The sequence below is a fragment of the Saccopteryx bilineata genome, chromosome 5, assembly GCF_036850765.1.
Source record: "Saccopteryx bilineata isolate mSacBil1 chromosome 5, mSacBil1_pri_phased_curated, whole genome shotgun sequence".
Classification (NCBI taxonomy): domain Eukaryota; kingdom Metazoa; phylum Chordata; class Mammalia; order Chiroptera; family Emballonuridae; genus Saccopteryx; species Saccopteryx bilineata.
Genome location: NC_089494.1, coordinates 21,647,526 through 21,668,820, shown reverse-complemented (window position 1 = coordinate 21,668,820; position 21,295 = coordinate 21,647,526). Strand labels below are relative to the sequence as shown.

At 38.1% G+C, this 21,295-nt stretch overlaps 1 protein-coding gene across 2 annotated transcripts in view; it reads right to left on the bottom strand.

Moving 5' to 3' along the window:
• The window catches only part of BARD1 (BRCA1 associated RING domain 1), a 74,430-nt gene that overhangs the window by 34,912 nt on the left and 18,223 nt on the right, over positions 1 to 21,295 (bottom strand). The window contains exons 3-6 of one of the 2 annotated variants that reach the window (XM_066281172.1): positions 20,096 to 20,244; positions 11,385 to 12,310; positions 4,521 to 4,601; positions 2,668 to 2,840 (exon numbers count right to left, since the gene is read on the bottom strand). In XM_066281172.1, the coding sequence (XP_066137269.1) occupies positions 2,668 to 2,840; positions 4,521 to 4,601; positions 11,385 to 12,310; positions 20,096 to 20,244 (1,329 nt within the window). The remainder of the gene's footprint in view (positions 1 to 2,667; positions 2,841 to 4,520; positions 4,602 to 11,384; positions 12,311 to 20,095; positions 20,245 to 21,295) is intronic. The other variant, XM_066281173.1, reaches the window with a different exon arrangement.

The window sequence follows — 21,295 nt, the reverse complement described above, 5'->3', positions numbered from 1 at the left end:
GCCCCCCAAAATGAGAAATCGGCCACCAAAAATGAGTATTCCAAAGAGAAAGCCTATTTAAAGGCTAGAAGGCAAAACTGTCTAGCATATTTTAAGGAAATAAACTTTTAAAAGGCCACTGCAAAAACAAAAAAAATAATGTGTGAAGGAAAAGGAGACAGGAGGAACTGGGGAAAGCGAAGGCTGTGAAGGGAAGTAGTGTTAGACCGTTAGAGACTTAGAACCATGTCCTGAAGTTTGACTTTTAGTTTAAAAACATTGCCCCGGCCGGGCAGCTCAGATGGCTAGAGCGACATTCTGATATGCCAACGTGCAATGAATGCATAAATAAATAGAGCAATAAATCAACGTTTCTCTCCTTTCCTCTTTCTCTAAAATCAATCAATCAATCAATCAAAATTTTAAAATACATTAAGACGTGATAGTCAAGTGTTTTAAACAAATATGTATATAATTTGGCCAGACTTGTAGTTTTTGAAAGCTCTTGGGCTGCAAAATGAAAAGTAACCTGTAAAGAAAGAGACCAGGAAATGATGGAGCCAATCAGGTGAACAACTACTACTATAAAACAGAAAGCACAAAACACAGAAAATACTAAGTCTGAAAAAGATGAAATAACAATATTGAGAAACAGCTACCACACCATTAACCCTGGATTAAATCACACCCTGCATCTGCCCTGACTCCACCTGACATCGTCCCCAACCTCTTATATCAAATAAAGCCTCCTTCCCCATTATACTAACGGTACCAACGAGCTGTCCAACACAGTGGCCATTTGGCACACAAGGCTATTTAAATTAATTAAAATAAAATACACGTTAAAAGTTAGTTCCACAAAAGCAATAACCACATTTGAATATTCATAGTAACAGACCAGTGGCTACTGAGTGTGCCACTGAGCCACAGGGCATGTCCCTCACTGGGAACAGTCCGGGGTCAGTGCTGGGCTTTGGGTACACCTACATCTGCCACCTCACCAGGTGGACCTATTTAAAACAACACATCTACCTGAGAAGGCACCTGTGTAGGCAGATTCACTCACTGTCTCATGTCCACACCTTGTATAGTAATAAGCTTCAGTAGTAAAAACTCACGATGTATGAGCCACAAGGCAGGATCTGTGTTTTGGCTCATTAATTCTCACTATACTCTGAAGAAATAGAAAAGTAACAGGAATCTCTCATGTTTTATAGGTGAGGACACAAAGGCCAGATATTAACCTGCGTGAGACTATAAAGTCAGTCAATAAGGAGTCACAAATAAAAGCTGGAATCCCTAACCCCCTGGCCAGTGCCCATTCATTAAAGCCATCATGCCTGATTTGAGAACCCAAGGATAGAAACTATTCTATTTCATCTGATCCAGCAACCATTTGCTTTATCAAGTGGTTTGTGCTACACCCACAGGAGGGGCATATCTGCTAGGTACACACAGAAACCTAATGTAATGTGTATGTGTGTCCTCTGTGTATAAAGCAAAAGAATAAAATATCCCTTAAGTTTGCCCCAATTATCTTATCACATACGATAGAAAAGGCTATTAAATTAAACATGCTACTAAAACTAATAGCACCAAGGTTTAGATCATTCCTACATTATTAATTTGTGTTATATGGTTTCCTATAAAAATTACAACCTAGATGCTCTGCATTTTGTAATTCTTATTTGCCTCTGTAACCAGAGTAAGCACCTTTTCTGTGTCCCCTCCAAACCTACAAAAACAATGGGACATAGAGACAATCTTGCATTTTCATTTCAACTGCCTCATTAACTGAAAATAAAACAATATATAGAAAGACATGAACCAAGTTATAGATTAAAGATATAATATCCACATACAGCCTGACCTGTGGTGGCGCAGTGGATAGAGCATCAACCTGGAACACTGAGGTAGCCGGTTCAAAACCCTGGGTTTGCCTAGTCAAGGTGCATATGACAAGCAACCAATGAACAACTAAAGTGAAGCAACTATGAGTTGATACTTCTCATTCCTGCCCGCCTCCTCTCTCTGTAAAATCAATAAGTAAAATCTTTAACAAAAAATAAATAAAATAAAATCCACATACAGCATTTGCTTATTAACAAACTCTACAATTACAATATAAAAAGCAGCAGCCAGCACTCACTAACGCACCTCCACCCTGACACTGCAAAACAACTAACTCAGAGCTTCTTTTGAATATTGTAAAAAATCTAAGAAATAATCTGGCTGACCCTAATATTTAAATTTTTAAATATTTTAACTATGTAAGTTGTTATACTAAGTATGCAGAAAAAGCAGGAAAGAGTTGGAATATTTAAAGCAATTTCAAAGTATTGGGAAGCATAAAAAAGTTATTTCTATGCTTCTAATTATTTTTTTCTAATTCTTTTCTTATAAGTATTAACCAAAAGAATATAAAAACTAACTGAATTTGTACAGAAAGTCAAAGCTTCCAAAATAAACTGAACAACTATTTTTGAATTAAGAGAGAACATCTCCCTCAAATAAGAATCAGAAAGGAAATGAGGCTGAGTGCTGATTTTAAATCCAGAATTTAATGGTCACACCTAACTTTCGTTGTGAAAAAGAGAACCATCAAATGGATAACAAAGTCTCTGCTTCATCACAGACCTTGATTTAGGAAGACAAGTCAAAGAAAGGTTTCCACACGGAACTACTTACACGGCATTCCTGGAAGCCCCGTAGGACAGTAACAGCTTGACTACATCCACGTGCCCGTTCTTGGCTGCATCGTGCAGTGGTGAGTCATTCTGATACCCAGTGGTGTTCACCAGTGCCTTGTGCTGCAATAACAGTTCCACTACCTTCAGGTGCCCGTGACTGCAAGCTTCATGCTAGTTTTAAAAGAAGAAAAGGAGTGAGAAGAGTGATGAAGAAGAGCAATGGATAATATCATAATAAAACCACACTTTAGGGAAAAAACTGAATCGCAGTCAGTAAATTGGTTCTTGTCTAAATACTCACCACAGATCATAAGTTGTTGATAGAATAAAAGCCACTATTAAAGACCTCTGTGATAAGATACATGGCGAGTAAGATCTATGCAATTCATGGAAATATATGCTTTTACTTCAGACTTAGGTCAAGTGCTTTTTGTTTCGAAAAAAAAATGTAGCTTTAAGCCAATTATAACTCCTAAATTATTCCACAAAACAAAACAAAATCTTAGAAAGTATTTAACCAAATCATGCATAAAATCTAAAATTTCCAGGCTAAATAGGATTCATTAAATCAGGTGCTTAGCCATAAACTAAGTGGCACACCAGCACATATGTATAACCACCCACTAAAGTGAACTATTCTAGAAAGAGTACTTATAAGACAAGCCTCTCTTATTGCTGAAGCTCCAGATTACTGTACAGCTGGTGTCGGTAACAGAAATTACATAGAGTAGGTCCTTAAAAAGAGCTTACTGAATGAATGACATAACTGGTAACAACAGGGTGTTCAAAGGTCATTATATGCAAATCTTTCCGATGTCTAATAAACTAACAATGCCAATCTGTTGCAATCTTAATAGATCTCTGGTATATTGTGCTATTCAATTCATAATAGGTGATACATATGAAATGCCTACAGGTTTATTTCTAGGAGAAAAAAATCCAAGTTAGGGACCAGGTTCTCGAAGGCACTCACCAACTTTTACGACAATATGCCTTTGTGGCTTTAAAAAAAATAAATCAACCTTTCTTTGAAAAGGTTAGCCAGCCCATAGAGTCCAAACTACGAAGTCTATAATCCAAACTAAACCCTCCCAGCTTAAATTTGGCAAAAAGAAGTCATTATATACCACTTTAAACCTTTTCTACACCTGACTTAATGAGAAACTCTCAGGTCTTGTGAATCCCCACGTCGCAGGATAAGAGTACCCACCTCATCTGCTCACACGTCTATGGCTGTATTCAAGTCACATGCTCACTACACCAGTACAATTAGCCCATATAGCATTTGTTCTCATGTATTTGTGCCATTCTCCTCCCAGACTATTCTTTACACTGCATATTAATAATAAAAAGCAGAGACTTTTAAGAATTATTAACAAAGCAGTTTTACTGCCTCTCTGTATCTGAATTTGATGAGATCTGTAAGTGAGGCTCGAGAGAGCTCCTCAGTAAGAATCACTGTCTTCTGATACATTCCTAACCCACCCTATTCCTCTGACCTCTGACCTCTCCGCTCCACTCCGTTTTCAATTACATTCAGGTTGCAGAATGGAGCCTGATGTTGGTGGCAGCAGTCACCTTGCCACATACTTGCCAGTGCAGCAATATGGGGTAACTGGTTTCCTAATCCTAAAGGTGGCCAGTCAAAAGGTGGCTTGTTCCATGCCTATCACAACTGAAGAGCTAGATGAAAAAGGATTTATTTTCTTACTTGGTGAAAATACAAATTTTCAGATTTAAAAGAGTATATACATGGCAGAAAATGATATATATATATACAACAACATAACTATGAACTGTAATATCTATAAAACATAAACCGAATGGGAATAAAAAACAAACAGAAACTACCAGTGGTGTCCACCCAGCATGGTCTTTAACATTCGGGTCGCTTCCATTCTGTAAGAGGTATTCAACAGAAGATAGGTCACCCTAGTGTAAGAACAAAATGAAATTAAAAATCATCAAGGAAAAAAACAAGATACTGAGATTTTTTTAAAAGACTCTGCTTCTTTAAAATAATACAAATCTCTTCCCTTATGCCTACTGCTCGTGAGCTGATAAAGAATAAGTGTTGTATATATAAATTATTCTGAGGTACCAAGTCATAGAACATATTATGGTCCATCTTTGAATACACAGTGCAAAATCTGCTATAAGCAACTCAAATAGAAATTCATTTCAAAATACCAAATAGCCACAGTTCATCCAATCATAATAAAGTTTTTAAAGTCATTTCATTTGTGAAAAAACATCCTCTTTAAGCTACATGAAAATGGTTTCTGAGTATTGTTTAAAACAAAATTAAAGCCAAGAAGACTACTCAGTAAAACTAATGTTAAAACAGCCAAAAACTGGTGTCTTACAGGTTGTTGCCTATCCTTAGTACATTAATTTAGTTCGTACTCACCTTATTTGCTAAAAAATATTTTTTCTAGGCAGACGGCTTGTTTTCTCAAAAAAAATGTAACAACTTTCTCTGAGAAATAAATTTTTAAAAATTACATTTGACAAAGGTTACCTGTGACAACGTTCTGTGAAGCACTTCTTCAGGGAGAACGTCGCCCTGCCCCCACTCCCAGCACTGCTCCCTTCTGACAGTTCTTCTCCTCTACAGGTGGTGACATACAGCCGCTAGGACCCTTAATCCCTCAATACAGTAACACTTGCTTTTTTATCTGACTGTTCTGGGCCACCCTTCAAATACAGCAGTGGTCCCCAACCTTTTTTGGGGCATGGACCGGTTTAATGTCAGAAAATATTTTCATGGACCGGCCTTTAGGGTGGGATGGATAAATGCACAAAATAAAATTATACGACCAGCATAAAACCTGTAATATTTTTAAATATAATTGTCAAACTTACAAGACAAGTGTCAAGAGTGAGTCTTAAACGGATGTAACAGAGGAAATCTGGTCATTTTTAAAAAATAAAACATCATTCAGACTTAAATATAAATAAAACGGAAATAATGTTGTTATTTATTCTTTCTCTGTGGACCGGTACCAAATGGCCCACGGACCGGTACTGGTCCATGGCCCAGGGGTTGGGGAACACTGAAATACAGCATATCTTAAGATGGTAGCTTACTTAGTTTCCTAAAAAACAAATCCACATGCAATATATAATTTTTTATGTTCCTAAATTAACAAAATGCCCTTAAATAATCAATACACTTAAAAAATAAGCATAGTATGTTTCAAATCAAATGCTCTAGTTCGCATACAAAGCATCTTCCTATTGGTCCTAAGGGGTGCAGACTGTATCTCTGATGCAAGTTTACATGTTTTTTAGCAAATTCTGCTCTATATTTAAGTAGTTCCAAATAAATTCAGGAAAACCTGTCAAGGTATAAATATGAATTTTTAAAAATAACTTGGGACAGATGAACTGCCAGAAGCACATGCATTCCCAAACTTTAACATAAAAGTAAATACAAGTAGACAGAAAAATCTTATCAAAAATGTCCTCAATCGAAATCTAGATGGTGGTCATAAAACCATATTCACCTAAAGGAGCCCACAGAATAATTTATATGGAATTATAAGACCATGGAATGAAAGAGCCACACGGGAACAGAGTGACAATTTGGAGACTAAAAGCAGAATCTGCTGTCAGGCTACGAGACAGTGATCTTTTCCTTTCACACCCCCCCTCGTACTATCAAAGATGTCTTCTGTTAACACTGAGCCCCTAGACTTCCCCGAACTGTATAGCTGATTGGCAAGCAGCTTGTTTTTAGAACCTAACCTGCTTTCTCTTCCCTTGTACTTAAAAGTCTGTCATATTTTCATCCTTCTCCTTTAGGTAAATGCAATGTCACGCACATAAATAAAATTATGATAATTTGATAGGATCCACAGTAACTGGGTAAGCTTGAACCAATATGAAGTTTCCAGGATTAAATGAACTTCTGCTTCTGGTTTCTTTAAATTCCTTTCTTCTGGAATAAAATATTTTCTGAGTAATAAGCACTCATTTTTAGGCTCCTCACAACTTAAAAAAATAACTGAGTTTTTTTTTTTTAAACCATCACCTGAGGAAAGTATTTACCAAGGCTTATAAGAAATTTTAAATGGATTTGATATTTTGAAGTAATACCTTAAAGGCTCAACATAAAGAAGCATGCATGCCACAATGAATTTTTGCTAAATTTTCATTAAAAGGAAAGACTCTCCTTCACATATTCATGATAAATTAACTTCCCCAAAATACACACATACACAAACAAAACATTTCCTTATTCTAAAGGTTAGTGCTTCCAAAATACCGTTAATAAACATCTTTATAAAAATAGTACAGGACATTACTATTAAGTGCTATAATTAGTTACCCAAAATGGTTATGCTTTCCTCATATACAAACTAAGTATCTGAAACTTCTTTTAGCAACCAGAAGTCATTAAAAATTTTTTTAGTCCTCTGGAATGGAGCTCTAAAATATAATCAAACATTCCTCTGGCTTCTAAGCCTGAGTCTACTGAGTAAAATAATTTCACAGCTGATTCTGACAACCCAATAATGACATAAACTACTGGTATCCCAAAGGTGGCGAGTGCCAGACAGAGGGGAAAATGGGCACAGACTCCTAGAGGTGTTCTAGAAATTAAAATCTTGACAATATCACATATGCCAGTTTGCTTCTGAGTCCTTCCCTACTTTCTCAAGAAGCTAGTATGAAGGACATGTATGCTGTGACTTTACACACTGTATCACACACTGTATCCCGGGAAGGAGACTCCTCACTAGGGATTTTCACTCTACCCAGGAGATCCTTAACACCTTTGTTATGTGAAGCACATCCTGCCTTGTAAATTGCCTTCAAAATATTATCTATTATGTCTGCATAACAAATACATCATATGATATGCCAACTTCAAGCTATTCTTGTACTTCACAATACGTTCACTGCTGTGGCATGATATATGAGTTATCATTATCGTTTTAAGAATCTGTAGTAGAGAACTTTGGGGAGGTTTATCCCAACACCTACAAATTCTCCAGTGAAGGTGAAATAAAGTAACAAATCAAAATGTTCTCTATGTCTAGAGAAATGTCAAGTGTAAAGTATTTTTTTTCATTAAATCAGAAGAAGAAACAATATGACTGTTTATTTTAGTTTCTACTTAGGCAAGGGCTTTCTCATACCATCTCTCACTGTATAACATAATGTTCTCAGCAGCATTTTAATCACAGGTAACATACATATTCAAATAGAAACATGGGGACTAAAGAGCCTAATGGATCTCAACTTTTGTTCTGGTTAAAATGAGAATGTCCACAACATCCCAGACATCATATTAATGAATATTCTCCTTAAAATTCTATAATGTAACAAAATAAAAAGACAATTAAGGTACTCAAGAATAATCCTGTGCAGTTTTCATAAAATGGTGCTAAATATACCCAAAAAGTAGCTGGCTGGCCTGAACACCCACAACCTTGAGAATAAAAGGATGTGAGAATTAATGGTCCAAACAGTATCTGATGAGCTAGCTACATTTGGTCAATCTGCATATTTAAACAGCTGGATATTTCCAAAGATCCTTCTATTGCCAAGATAAATGATAACAAATGGTTTACATTAACTCGGAAGTCCCACTTCTAGGAAGTTATCCTAAAGATATACCTGTTCATACATGAAACAAAGATTGCTTAGTGCTGTACTTTTTAAAAAAGCAAAAGAAAAAAACAGGCATCCATCAGTAGGGAAATAGATAAGGAAACCAATGAAAATTTATGCTACTATAAAAATGTACAAAAAGTTGTGTACTAATATGGGGAGCATTTGCTTATATTTGCATAAAGAAATTCACAAAAGATACACAATAAGAAAGGTGGTTAGCAGGGTGGGTTTACCAGCAATAGGGTGGCTGGGACAGAAATGGAAGTGAGGTTAAATGAAGTTATTACTCATATTTTAAAATTACAACTAAATGAGGAATATATACCAAATAACCACAAATTTAATTGAGGAGTCATATAATAAACAGAAAGCTAAGTGAATACAAGTGCAAACAAAATAATTGTGAAATAGTGATTTAAAAAAAAATGACATATCAGAATCTGCCAACTACTGACAATAACAATATTTGATAAGTTCAAAAGAACCAAAATGGGTAACTCTAAAGCTGGCAAGACTCTCAGTAAACTGACAATCTGACAAAGCTTGTATGAAATAATGTTCAATGGAGAAAATTCACAAGGCAGTATCATGCCAGCATTCTTTTCCTATTGAATATTCTACTATGGCTTGTTGCCATGGCCTAGGCCAAAAGTAGGCCCGGTTGGCCAGACACTTGACTTTGGATGTAAAGTTTTACTGGTTTACACATTGTCTACGGCTGCTTTTCTACTACATGGCAGAGTTGAGTAGTTGTTATAAAGACTATTTCTCTGCAAAACTGAAAATATTTACTCCAATTGCCCTTTTAAGAAAGAATTTGCTGCCTGACCAGGTGGTGGCGCAGTGGATAGAGCATCGGACTGGGATGCGGAAGGACCCAGGTTCAAGACCCCGAGGTCGCCAGCTTGAGCGTGGGCTCATCTGGCTTGAGCAGGGAGCTCACCAGCTTGGACCCAAGGTCCCTGGCTCCAGCAGGGGGTTACTCGGTCTACTGAAGGCCCACGGTCAAGGCACATGTGAGAAAGCAATCAATGAACAACTAAGAAGTTGCAACACGCAACGAGAAACTGATGATTGATGCTTCTCATCTGTCTCCGTTCCTGTCTGTCTGTCCCTGTCTATCTCTGCCTCTGTAAAAAAAATAAAAAAAATAAAAAATAAGAAAGAATTTGCCAAACCATGGCCTAAACTCTAGGTCTTAGATATCCTCGTTAATAAACATAAATATGTAATTCTTATGGTTAAAAGAAAAATTCTCTGTAGAGATGTTTATCTCAAATCTATGTACTCTTGTTGATCAATGTCACCCTGTTCAATTTAATTTTCTAAATAAAAAAAAAAATTCTCTAACAATGTAAGTTGATGCTTACCTGGTGGTCTAAAAAAAATTCCCAGAGGCCCTGGCCGGTTGGCTCAGTGGTAGAGCGTTAGCCCAGCATGAGGATGTCCCAGGTTTGATTCCTGGTCAGGGCACACAGGAGAAGCGACCATCTGCTTCTCCACTCCTCCCTCTCTCACTTTTCTCTCTCTCTCTCTCTCTTCCCCTCCTGTAGCCATGGCTCCACTGGAGCGAGTAGGCCCTGGGTGCTGAGGATGGCTCCATAGCCTCCACTTCAGGTGCTAAGAAGAGCTCAGTTACCCACCAACAGAGAAGTGGCCCCACATGGGCAAAGCACAGCCCGCTAGTGGGCTTGCCAGGTGGATCCCAGTCAGGGCACAAGTGGGAGTCTGTCTCTATACCTTCACTCCTCTCACTAAATAAAAAATAAATAATAAATAAAATTCACAGAGAGCAAGACAGAAACTAAGTCAGTCAAATTCTTATGTAGTATTCAGAAAAATGAACAAAAAGTAATTATTATGCTAGCTACTTAAGTCTATGAAGCATTAACAACATTATGTTAGGATTTATAATAGCTTATGTGTATATTTTGCACATATATGTTTATATATTATATACATAAATATATAAAACAAAGAAAGAAATATAGTCTGATTTTTAAAATCATGCTTTTCAAAAGTCAAACTAAAATGTACTAAGAGCTAACTCTGAAAATCCAAGTTGTTCAAAGGCTATGTAATCCCGAGCATGTAATCATGTTGCAGGTTCTCCCCTGCTTCAACTCGCATCAGATATATTCTGTGTTCATCATTATTGGAAACTCATTTTTGTACTTTGCCCACGGGACTCCTCATCTCCATGTTCTTCCCAGAGATTGTGTCACTGACCTCAGGAAGGGTTCCTTCCACACCTCCCAAAGTTCTCTATTCATAAAAAAGACCCAAGGATATCCCAAAGAATTTACTGGAAGCTCTACCTTAATTTAGTACTAAGCTCTCCCATGTCATATTTTCATAACACTTGCAGAAAATCAAAGAGCAAAGCCTATAAAGCTATTGTGTTAACTGCTCGCTCCTCTTTATGTGCAGTACCTGTGTCAGTTTCAAAGCCGAACCACCTCATGCTGTGTGAACCAGCCAGGTTCCAAAACACAAAACTGCCACACCCCAGATGCCGAGGCATAAATACAGAGAATGAACTTCAATGAGCAGGCTAGTAACCACAGGAGCCTTTTCTCCATCGAATTTCCTGGTAATTGGAGAAATGTACAGATCGCATCTCTCAACCTCCCAGTCTGGCAGTGCGCCCTAGGCGAGCCCGCCTTCCAGGAGCTCACACCTCTCACTCTGCCCGGGCTCCTCCACTAGGGGAGGCATGTTGCCAGCAGTAACTTGGCAGTTATCTACATCCATAAAGCATGAGAAGAATGGGTAAACAAAATGGTGAAAACTGAGCAAAACCATTATGGAATAGGCAAAAACAATAGCACTTGCCAAAGCAGAAGCTAAAATTTGAAACTTTGATTTTCTTCTGCAAGATCATGTTCCTCAGGCCCCAGGGCCACCACTTTAACTGAAGTGGGCATTCTGCCCCTGTGTTTTCCTTTTCTAGTTCAGTCTTCAAGAGTATCACATCTGTGCTACATTCATTACCCTGGTAATCTTTTCTCCCTTCTCACAAACTCCAAAGAAACGTTTTATATATAGCTGGTCTCATTCTGAAATTACATTTTAAAGTAAGCTACATACCTTAATTGAAGCAATATGGAGCAAAGTCTCTCCCTTATGATTTCTCTTCATAGTCATCAAGTTACTGGGAGACAGCTTCATAGCAGAGGGGCTGGACAGCATTCGCCTGTAACTGCTACAAGCCACTGTAGGAGGCGGTGTATCTGGTGACGGGCTAGTGGATTCACCTAATATGTTTGTCCTCCTCAATGGAGGTGGCGAGGAAGAGCTGGGCATCGGGATGTTTTCCGAGAGCGCTGACTGCTTAATAGCATGTCCACTGGCACTGGAACCGCGGCTTCTGCGTCTCTTAGAGACAGGGCTGGGAAGTCTCCCGCCACCCCCACGCTTTCCCTTATGACCTAAGGGCACAGGCTTCTCAGACCTGGGAGAATCTTCCCAGAGACTCTCCTCAGAAGCTGCTTCATCCCTGTTCTCAATTTCGGGAGACTCTATGTGCTCAGCTAACGGCAGAAAGACTTCGCTGAAGCTTCCACAACACTCATCTTCTGCTACCGAGCCACTTGCTAGTAAGTCTATCTCCCCATTTCTCTGAGGCCGAGCAATGATAGGGGGCTGGGCACAGGAAGGGACCAACTTCTGCTTAAACTCCTCCTTGGAGTCAAGGTCACCATCTTTTTTGGCTGCCTCTAAATTCCCTTCTTGGTTGACTTTAGTTGAAGTTTTCTTTTTCTGTTTCCTCCCGGCTCTTGTCAAGGCCCTTTTAGGCCTGGCGGGAGCGTCCAGGGGACTCGCAGAAACGTACTCAAAGGCTGAGGCCTGTCGCCCCTTCTCATCAGTCACCTGGTGAGGCCGAGTTTGCACTGAAACCTTATTCACAACGTATCTGACCTTCTTACTTCGAGGACTAAACCACATTTTTATTGACTTCTTCTTACTTTCTGCATAATTAAATAAATTTTTCCTGGATGTATCTTCTTTTAAATCTGACAGAAAAAAAAGAGAAAAAAAATCTGTTACATGAATTTACTCTCTCCATCTTCAACTCCCTAAGATATTCATGATTTTTAGAAAGATTGAGCAAATCAGGGATAGAAGTAGAAGGAAATTTCAACCTGATGAAGAGCCAACTACAAAAATACACAGATAGTATCATGCTTAATGCTAAAGACTGAATTAACTATTTTGTTTCTATGACTTTCTTCCTAGTATCAAGAACAAGGCAAAGATGTCTGCTCTCACTACCCCTATTCAACTTTATACTGAAAGTCCTAGACAGTGCAAATTAAAGAAAAGCTATAGAAAGCTCCTCTGCCCAGGCAGCTCAGCTGGCTGGAGCATGTGCCCAGTACTCCAGAGCAGGGGCAATCCCAGTCAGGGCACAGACGAGACTCAGTCACATATAGAAAGCTCCTCTGCCCAGGCAGCTCAGCTGGCTGGAGCATGTGCCCAGTACTCCAGAGCGCAGGGGCAATCCCAGTCAGGGCACAGACGGGACTCAGTCACAGAATGCAGAGATGGGTGGGACAGTGTTTCTTATTCTCACTTCTCTCTCTCTCCATTCCTCTCCCGCAAAAACAACAAACAAACAAACATTAAAAAGGCATACAGATTTAAAGGAAGCTATAAATCTGCATCTATCCATAGTTGACTTAATTGACTGTGTAGAACATCCCAAAGAATCTTTTAAAAAAATTAATAAAACTAACAGGTGACTTTAACAGTGTCACAGAGTACAGTCACAACTCCTTAGGTAACATCTAATATAATCTCAAGCTATGTAAACCAAAACCTAATGAGAATTAATGAGCTATAACTACATTCTCAACTGTACTCTTGAGCAAAAGAAGCCAGATACAAAAGAGTACATAAAAACAGTTAATATTAATCTAACATGTTAAGTCAGATTACTGATGATCCCTATGGGGCTAGGAGACAGTGCTGTTTATTCTTTGGGGTGAGTTCAGTTATACATTTACAATGTATATATTATACTTTAGAAATAAGTCTCTAAAAGAACACATATTTGTAATCGGGCATTAAAACAAAGACTAAGAGTTTTTTAAAAAAGAATCGCTGTCCCTAAGTAGACAAGGTATAACATTTCATGGGTGACTACTCGTACAAACCACCCTGCTGCTGTAGGTACGGTCACCCTGGAAGAACTCTCTGGGGGACTCGCTTTTGAATTGAGACTTAAATGACAAAAAGCAGCCATGTAAGGATCTAGAAGAGCATTTTCCAAGTAGAAGGAAGAGCACAGTGTCTAGGGTGGGAATGAGTTCAGCACGTTCAACAGACAGAAAGCTAGTGTGGCTGGAGCTTCAAGCAGCAAGAGAAAATGCAGAGAAATGAAGTCAGACAGGTAGGCAGAAGGATGCTATGAAGAGCTCAGTCTCAGGTGTTTTGGCTGGTACTCATTTCATCAATCTCTGAAGTGAAGGAGCTTGCTTGGGACTTCTCTATCTGTAGTTACTAGCTTGGTGATGATGTGTGTGTGTGTGTGTGTTACCTACATATACACTGACAACCCCACATGTATATGTGCAGCACAGACTTCTAGCCTGAACTCCATGCTCCCATATTCAACTACTACTTAACAGCTCTACCTGTATGTCTACTGGGTGTCTCACACACAACAGGAGCTTCTGATCACCTCCTCCCAAACCTCCCACAGGGTTTCCAACCTCAGTAAATGGCACGTCCATTCGCCCAGTGGCTTGTGGAAAAAGGTGGAAAAAGGAAGAACTTCTCTGGAAAGAGAGTAACTGATGAACCTGGACAAATGCAAGGATGTGTATGTGAATAAAGGCAGACTCTCTGACAGCCTTCTAATGCCCTGCCTTCCGTCACTGGACCCACAGTGTTATTAGGACAGGACCTTGGAAATCAAAACAAACAGAATGAGGTAGCCATTCATACAGAGACTTAATGTCTAAATTCAACAAGGTCTTTCCTCTACAGTGATAAGTAGGTTTCAAAACTAAGTCATTTCTGATAAAATCTAAAGTATAGAGAAAAGGTCAAAATAAAATGTTACCAGGATTACTTTTTAAGAAAGACTCACGATTTCAAGACTAAAGGTTAATCCCTTGGTAGTCTGTAGAAACTTATACTCGACTTCTTAAAATTTAGTTTAAACATGACATTTTCAACTAAAAAGTCAAATCCTGAAGTTCTCAACGCTTATAAAAACTTACAAAACATAAAATTAGGCATTTAACAAAAAATTAAGGCTTGTAAGTAGTAGCAACACACTCAATCGACTAAAAAATCTAAATCTAAAATGACAACAGCCTGACTTGTGGTGGTGCAGTGGATAAAGCGTCGACCTGGAAATGCTGAGGTCGCCGGTTCAAAACCCTGGGCTTGTCTGGTCAAGGCACATATGGGAGTTGATGCTTTCTGCTCCTCCCCCATTCTCTCTCTCTCTCCCTCTCTCTCTCTCTCTCTCTCTCTCTCTCCCCTCTCTATAATGAATAAATAAAATCTTAAAAATAAATAAATAAAATGACAACAAATTTCACTCAGGTGTACCTATTTCTTAACATATAAAGCAAGAAATGAAGATAGCATATATTCATGGAATTTACAGCTACATCATAATTTCACTAGTCATGTAATTCACCACAGAAAGACCAGCAACTCTCCTGAAACCAGAAAATAAAACTGTGATGCTATGAAAGCATAATTACAATTTTTTTTAATGTCACCAAAATCAACATATATTTCACAGAACCTGACCAGCAGTAATACTAAATTTACTAAAGATTATTTTAATTGTATATCCTGTCCTAACTAACCATGGACCACAATACCAAACATGTAAATTCTGAGTCTATAAAGAGCACAACCACCATCACTGCTGGAACATATATCATACTACGAACAGCTACATCAGTGTTTATGGGTGAATGCTTCTAAGCATGATAAAGTAGCATATTCATTTCATGAAGAAAAATACCGGTCCTTCTTCTACATAATAAATTTCATAATGATGACATTTAAAAGAATCCTATTCTCTGAATTTAAACATTTCTGAGTACTCCACAACTATCCAAGAACAGAAATGCACGTGTTGCCCAGGAGCTGGTTAGTCAAACTCACTCTCAAAATTTAATAATGAACTATAGAAAAGAGAGGCAATTAGAAAATGTGATTTAGCTATCATTAATCTACATCAAAGGAATATAATGATGTACATTGTGTGCCTTTCAAATTATTCTTTATTATAGGTTTCACAACAGAAGTTGAGAAATCTCTGACAAACTAGCCCCTTATTAAAAATCAAAGGAAAAATACTTTGCTACCATCTGTGCAACATTAATGCCTTCACTGAAGAATGATTATTTTGTAAGTTAAGAAGTATTCAGCCCTGGCCGGTTGGCTCAGCGGTAGAGCATCGGCCTAGCGTGCGGAGGAACCGGGTTCGATTCCCGGCCAGGGCACACAGGAGAAGCGCCCATTTGCTTCTCCACCCCTCCGCCGCGCTTTCCTCTCTGTCTCTCTCTTCCCCTCCCGCAGCCGAGGCTCCATTGGAGCAAAGATGGCCCGGGCGGGCGCTGGGGATGGCTCTGTGGCCTCTGCCCCAGGCGCTAGAGTGGCTCTGGTCGCAACATGGCGACACCCAGGATGGGCAGAGCATCGCCCCCTGGTGGGCAGAGCGTCGCCCCTGGTGGGCGTGCCGGGTGGATCCCGGTCGGGCGCATGCGGGAGTCTGTCTGACTGTCTCTCCGTTTCCAGCTTCAGAAAAATGAAAAAAAAAAAAAAAAAAAAAAAAGAAGTATTCAGTTCTATCTTTAAAAAAAAGAAAAAGAAATAAAAGCAACACAGCTATTCAAAAGCTTGTCTTCATCTATTATAAAACAGTCATAGCATATATGAAACACTATGTAATTCACCACAGAAAGACCAGCAACTCTCCTGAAACCAGAAAATAAAACTGTGATGCTATGAAAGCATAATCACAATTTTTTTTTTAATGTCACCAAAATCAACATATATTTCACAGAACCTGACCAGCACCTGCAAGGTCTGTTTTAATATGATGGGGCCAAGAGGAAATAAAAACTTTCAAATTTGGCTCCATTAGTAGAAAACAGATTATGTTATAAAGAATAAGGTAAAATTATCCATTTTTGTCAGGAAACTTTATGATAATCTCTTTGCTTTAAAATACACTGAACCGAGAAAAATTGTTCAAGTACTTAGTAGCTCGTTTTAGACAGTATTACTGTAAATTAGGCTTCTCTATCTCTAGTACATACCAAATACTACACCCAGGACTTGACAAGCCCTTCCTAATTACCCACCTTAATTACAATAATTATATATTTTGTAGTAAATGCAAATAACAAGGTTCATTTGGAAGATAAATTGTGAACTACAGGTTTAAAAAAAATAGAGAAAATGTGGAAGCTGTCCAACCATTCTACTTAATTCAACTTCAGCATTTAACCATTTAACCATATGACTCTGGAGCTAGACCTTAGGAATCACTTAATCTACCCTTATTTTACCAGGCAATCTTTTCCAATTTCTTCATTATAAAGGGGATTAACCATTATTTGATCCAGCTTTTATTTCTCTCTACCTGCTCACCTCACTCACCTTACACCACCTTAGTTTTAGAACTACCTGCTAGATAAACTAACATAACTGTACTACTGAAATATATCACATAGATAAACTATAAAGATACACTCTCAAAAAAACTCAAATGCCCTTCAAGGTTAGTTTGTTTTAAGGGGCATCAGAAGAAAAAGTTGATGACAATGCAACTTACAAATAAATAATTAGACCTGGATTAGAAATTTAAATTTCAGAATTTACATTTGAGATAAAATTCATATTTATCATCTTATAGAAAAGTAGCAAAGGAGGATGTTGCTATTATAAAATGAATTGTTGAAACCAAAACCTAAGAATTGGTTTTAAAACTGTTTTATTTTCATTAAGTTTAGTCACTGGAATATGAAGTCTTAGCACTGACAATTTTTCTCCAACTCAATTAAACAAACATGATGAACACCTATGCTTCTAACAAAAGCAATGTGCTAAAAGATAAAACAGAAAGCGAGAAACTGACAACATGACCACCCTGCTTAACCTAGGTCCTCAATTTCCTCACCTACAGAATAAAGGGATTCAAGAGAACCTTCCAGCTCCTAAAATTCAAATTATATACTATCCAAACTGAAGTTTTAATTCATCTTAAAATATGATGTCAAAGCCAGCACTACTAAAGTCTGGTAAGGACTGAGGTAATTACTCATTATATAATAAGGAAAACGAACACAAAAGAGCCTTCAGAAATTTAATCACCATAATCCTCTCTCCAAACTCCACCTCTACTCTTAAACAAAAAAGAGCATTCTTAAGACTCTCAGATCCTACACAAGAACTGTTCTAAATTCAATAATTTTCCTAAATATCTTTTTTTAGAGAGACAGACAGACAGGGACAAACAGACAGGAAGTGAGAGAGATGAGAAGCATCAATTCTTCATTGTGGCACCTTAGTTGTTCATTGATTGCTTTCTCATATGTGCCTTGACTGGGGGCTCCAGCAAAGCCAGTGACCCCTTGCTCAAGCCAGTGATCTTGGGCTCAAGCCAGCAACCTTGGAGTCATCTCCATGACCCCACACTCATGCCAGTGACCTTGGGGTTTCGAACCTGGGTCCTCAGTGTCCCAAAGCCAACACTCCATCCACTGTGCCACCACCTGGTCAGGCCTAAATATATTTTAATGAAGAAATATTAAGGCATTTCATAGTCATGGTCCACAAAATATGAAAACCATACTGACGGTTCAAACATCACTAACCACAATAAAATTTCTGGATCCCATTTTGTCATAGTTCCCTGTTCATCAATGGTTACTCTGCTCCCCTTCTATTACCATTAAAAACGTCACGTCAGTTGTTATGGTTAAATCGTGTCCCTCCTAAAATTCATATACTGCATAGAAGTCTGTTCCCGAGCACCTCAGGATGTGACTTTATTTGGAAACAGGGTCATTACAGACATAATTAGTGAAAATGAGCAGCAGGGTGGGACTGCTATCCTTTTTAAAGGGGGAATCCGACACAAACACACCTATAGGGAGAACCACCATGTGAACATGGAGACCATTATTGACAAGCCAAGGACAGAGGCCTGGAACACATCCCACCCTCACAACTTGAACATCTTTAGGTGCAGACTTCTAGCCTGCTGAACTGTGAGACAAGAAGTTTCTGTTGTTCAAGGCACCCGGTTTGTGGTGTGCTCCTTTGGTATGGGAGCCCAGGCGAGCTAGTATCACCGTATGTGCACTAATAACCACTGTAGAGCAACTAGAAAAGAATAAGAAATCCATACATCATGACAGACACAAATCTCAGAGTAGCACCCCAAATTTCTATGCTTGGCCAACATTCCTAACAGATCACACATCTTTAAGAATCTCATGAAAACCACTTTCACAAAGACATGAACATTATTCACACTGTACAATTAACTCAAGAGGCTCACTAATCCTCCCCGCCACCCCATCACTGCCAAAGATGCAGGGACTCTTAATCAAGAACTCATGCTTTCATTAATGTTGGGGGGGCTATATAGTCAACTAATCTTTAATTAGAAAATAAATACCATTTACACTGTCTCTGAATAAGAAAGAAAAGACTACAGATGAACTTAATAATAAAACTGTTATTCATTGCACTCTGAAGAGATTTACAACACTTATTTTTCAAAAAGATAAGATGTGTATAATTAAATCTGAAAACATTTTATCATAAAAGAACAAAGTCTAATATAAGAAGAAGATAATTTGATGAAAAAAACTTATTGTAGGTAACTATGATTTTAATTCTTCATCTTAAAAATGTAGACCTGGTCAGTAAGACTCAAAGTGTTTGCTTTCTTTATTTTGTCCAATCACTTCCCCTTTAATAATTGACAGTGACACTACACATTGTAAACTAAGATCAAAGGATTTTAAAACAGACACCCAGCCCTTTTACAGCAATATTATCAATCATTCCTGGCATCCTGCCAGCCAAGAAAAGGTCCTCCTATCAAGAAACATAAGCTAAAATGAAGTGATCTGGTCAATAAAAGGACAATTCCAGTATCTAATTATGAGATTCAAAACACTTTGCTTTCTTTCCACAGCTAATTAGTTCTCAGCAGAAAGCACAAGGGGAAGATACACAGTTAATGCACAGAGTCTAAGAACAGTTTGAAAAACACTAATCCCCATTTAAACAGAAAAAAAATGAGTATTAGATTTTTGCTCTTTCAAAATGTGCTCTTCTAAATTCAGTCTAAAAAGGTAATCCATGGAAGAAGGTTGTCTTCTACCTTGTAAAAATGTATGCAAGTGAGTTCAAAAGCAAAATCACTAGTATTAAGGACAAAATCACTCTTCTACATCTAGTACACAGAAATGATCGGAACTGCAAGCGCAGGCAATGAGGGTGGTAAAGCAGACGGCAAGCAGCAGACAGGGGCTGTTTCTCCTGCTTCTGGTACTAACTGCATGTGCCAGTCCAGGCAAGACCATTTCAACTCTCTGGACCTTGTTTCTCTTCTATACAAGCAGGAGTCAGACTTAATTATCTCTAAGCCTACGGTATCTGTCACTCAAGATGATTCCAAACACTATACATCTTGAAATATGAAATAGGCCATTCAGAATCTTTGATAGATCTTTTACATACTTTATGTGATCAGTATGAATCCATCAGCTATTTAACTAAGAGAGACAGTTGATATTTCTCACCTGAAGGCTCATTTCCATGCAGCAGACCCCGAAGCTTACTACAGAGCTGGATCATGTTGTCCAGCTGTCTGTTTATCTTCACATCCTGTATCCAGGCTGGAGTGTTGCACACTGGACATTCGGTCCCAATGCAGTCACTGACACAGTTACTTAAAGAGAATTACAATATGTGTATGTAATTATCAACTCACATTCAGCAGTCTGAATTCCAAAAAATAAACATAAACAGTGTTTGAAGAGAAGGAAATGAAGAAAAGGTTGTTCTAACAACAGGCAATTATAAACTACTTATTTAAATAGTGGTTTTGAAAGGGTGTGACACACTCACAAAATCCAAAGTTGCTCAGGTAATTTGAATGAAAAAACTATACAGCCAGAAATTAGTCTGTGTAATTTTTCCCTGCAAATAAATCTACAGTTTCTAAAGGGCAAGAGCACAGAAGAAGACAAAACAAATAGTACCTATGCATCTCTACCTCCCCATCCTAAACCTTCACTATGCTTCATGAAAATAATTAAAAGTAATGCAAAGAGATGAGGAAAGTTTTTGTTTTGTTTTTGGATAAGTGTCTAAAGCCTTTAAAGAAGTTTTTGAGAAAAGATCTTTGATTCTTTTAAGTATGTACTTGTAGAGCTGTAGGTTCAATTAAATTACCTTGGATTATCTAACTAGGAATTACAGTCTCATAGTTGATCAGTTTTCCTAATTTTGGGGGTTAAAAACCTTTTGCAAATCCAGAGACAACATATACAATCTCTTGTAAAAAAGTTAATGGGGGGATCACAATCTTCCCTGAAGCCTATCTAAACTTCCAAATAAGAATTATATAAATCCACTCTTTCCTTAGCCCCACCACACAGGCGCTAAAGGACTGAGTGATGTAATAGTCATAAAATTCTCATCTCCCCCAAACACTGTTTCTTTTCACGTGACTCACTCATTTGTAGGCATGAAGGATTCTTACAATATGAGCTCACTTCAGAAAAAGCCTGAGGCATTTCTAATCTTTCTACCCTTAGCATTATTCCTGAATCAAAGTAACTCAATAAATTTTTAGATAAATTTATAAACCATATCGGGGCTGGAAGAGACAGTCCAGATCACTGGATCCCATAAATGTAAAATTGTAAAATTTCTTTAGCAAAGAAAGGAACTTCTTTGAGTTTGCTTGTAGTAAGAACTCTCAACATATAAAGTAG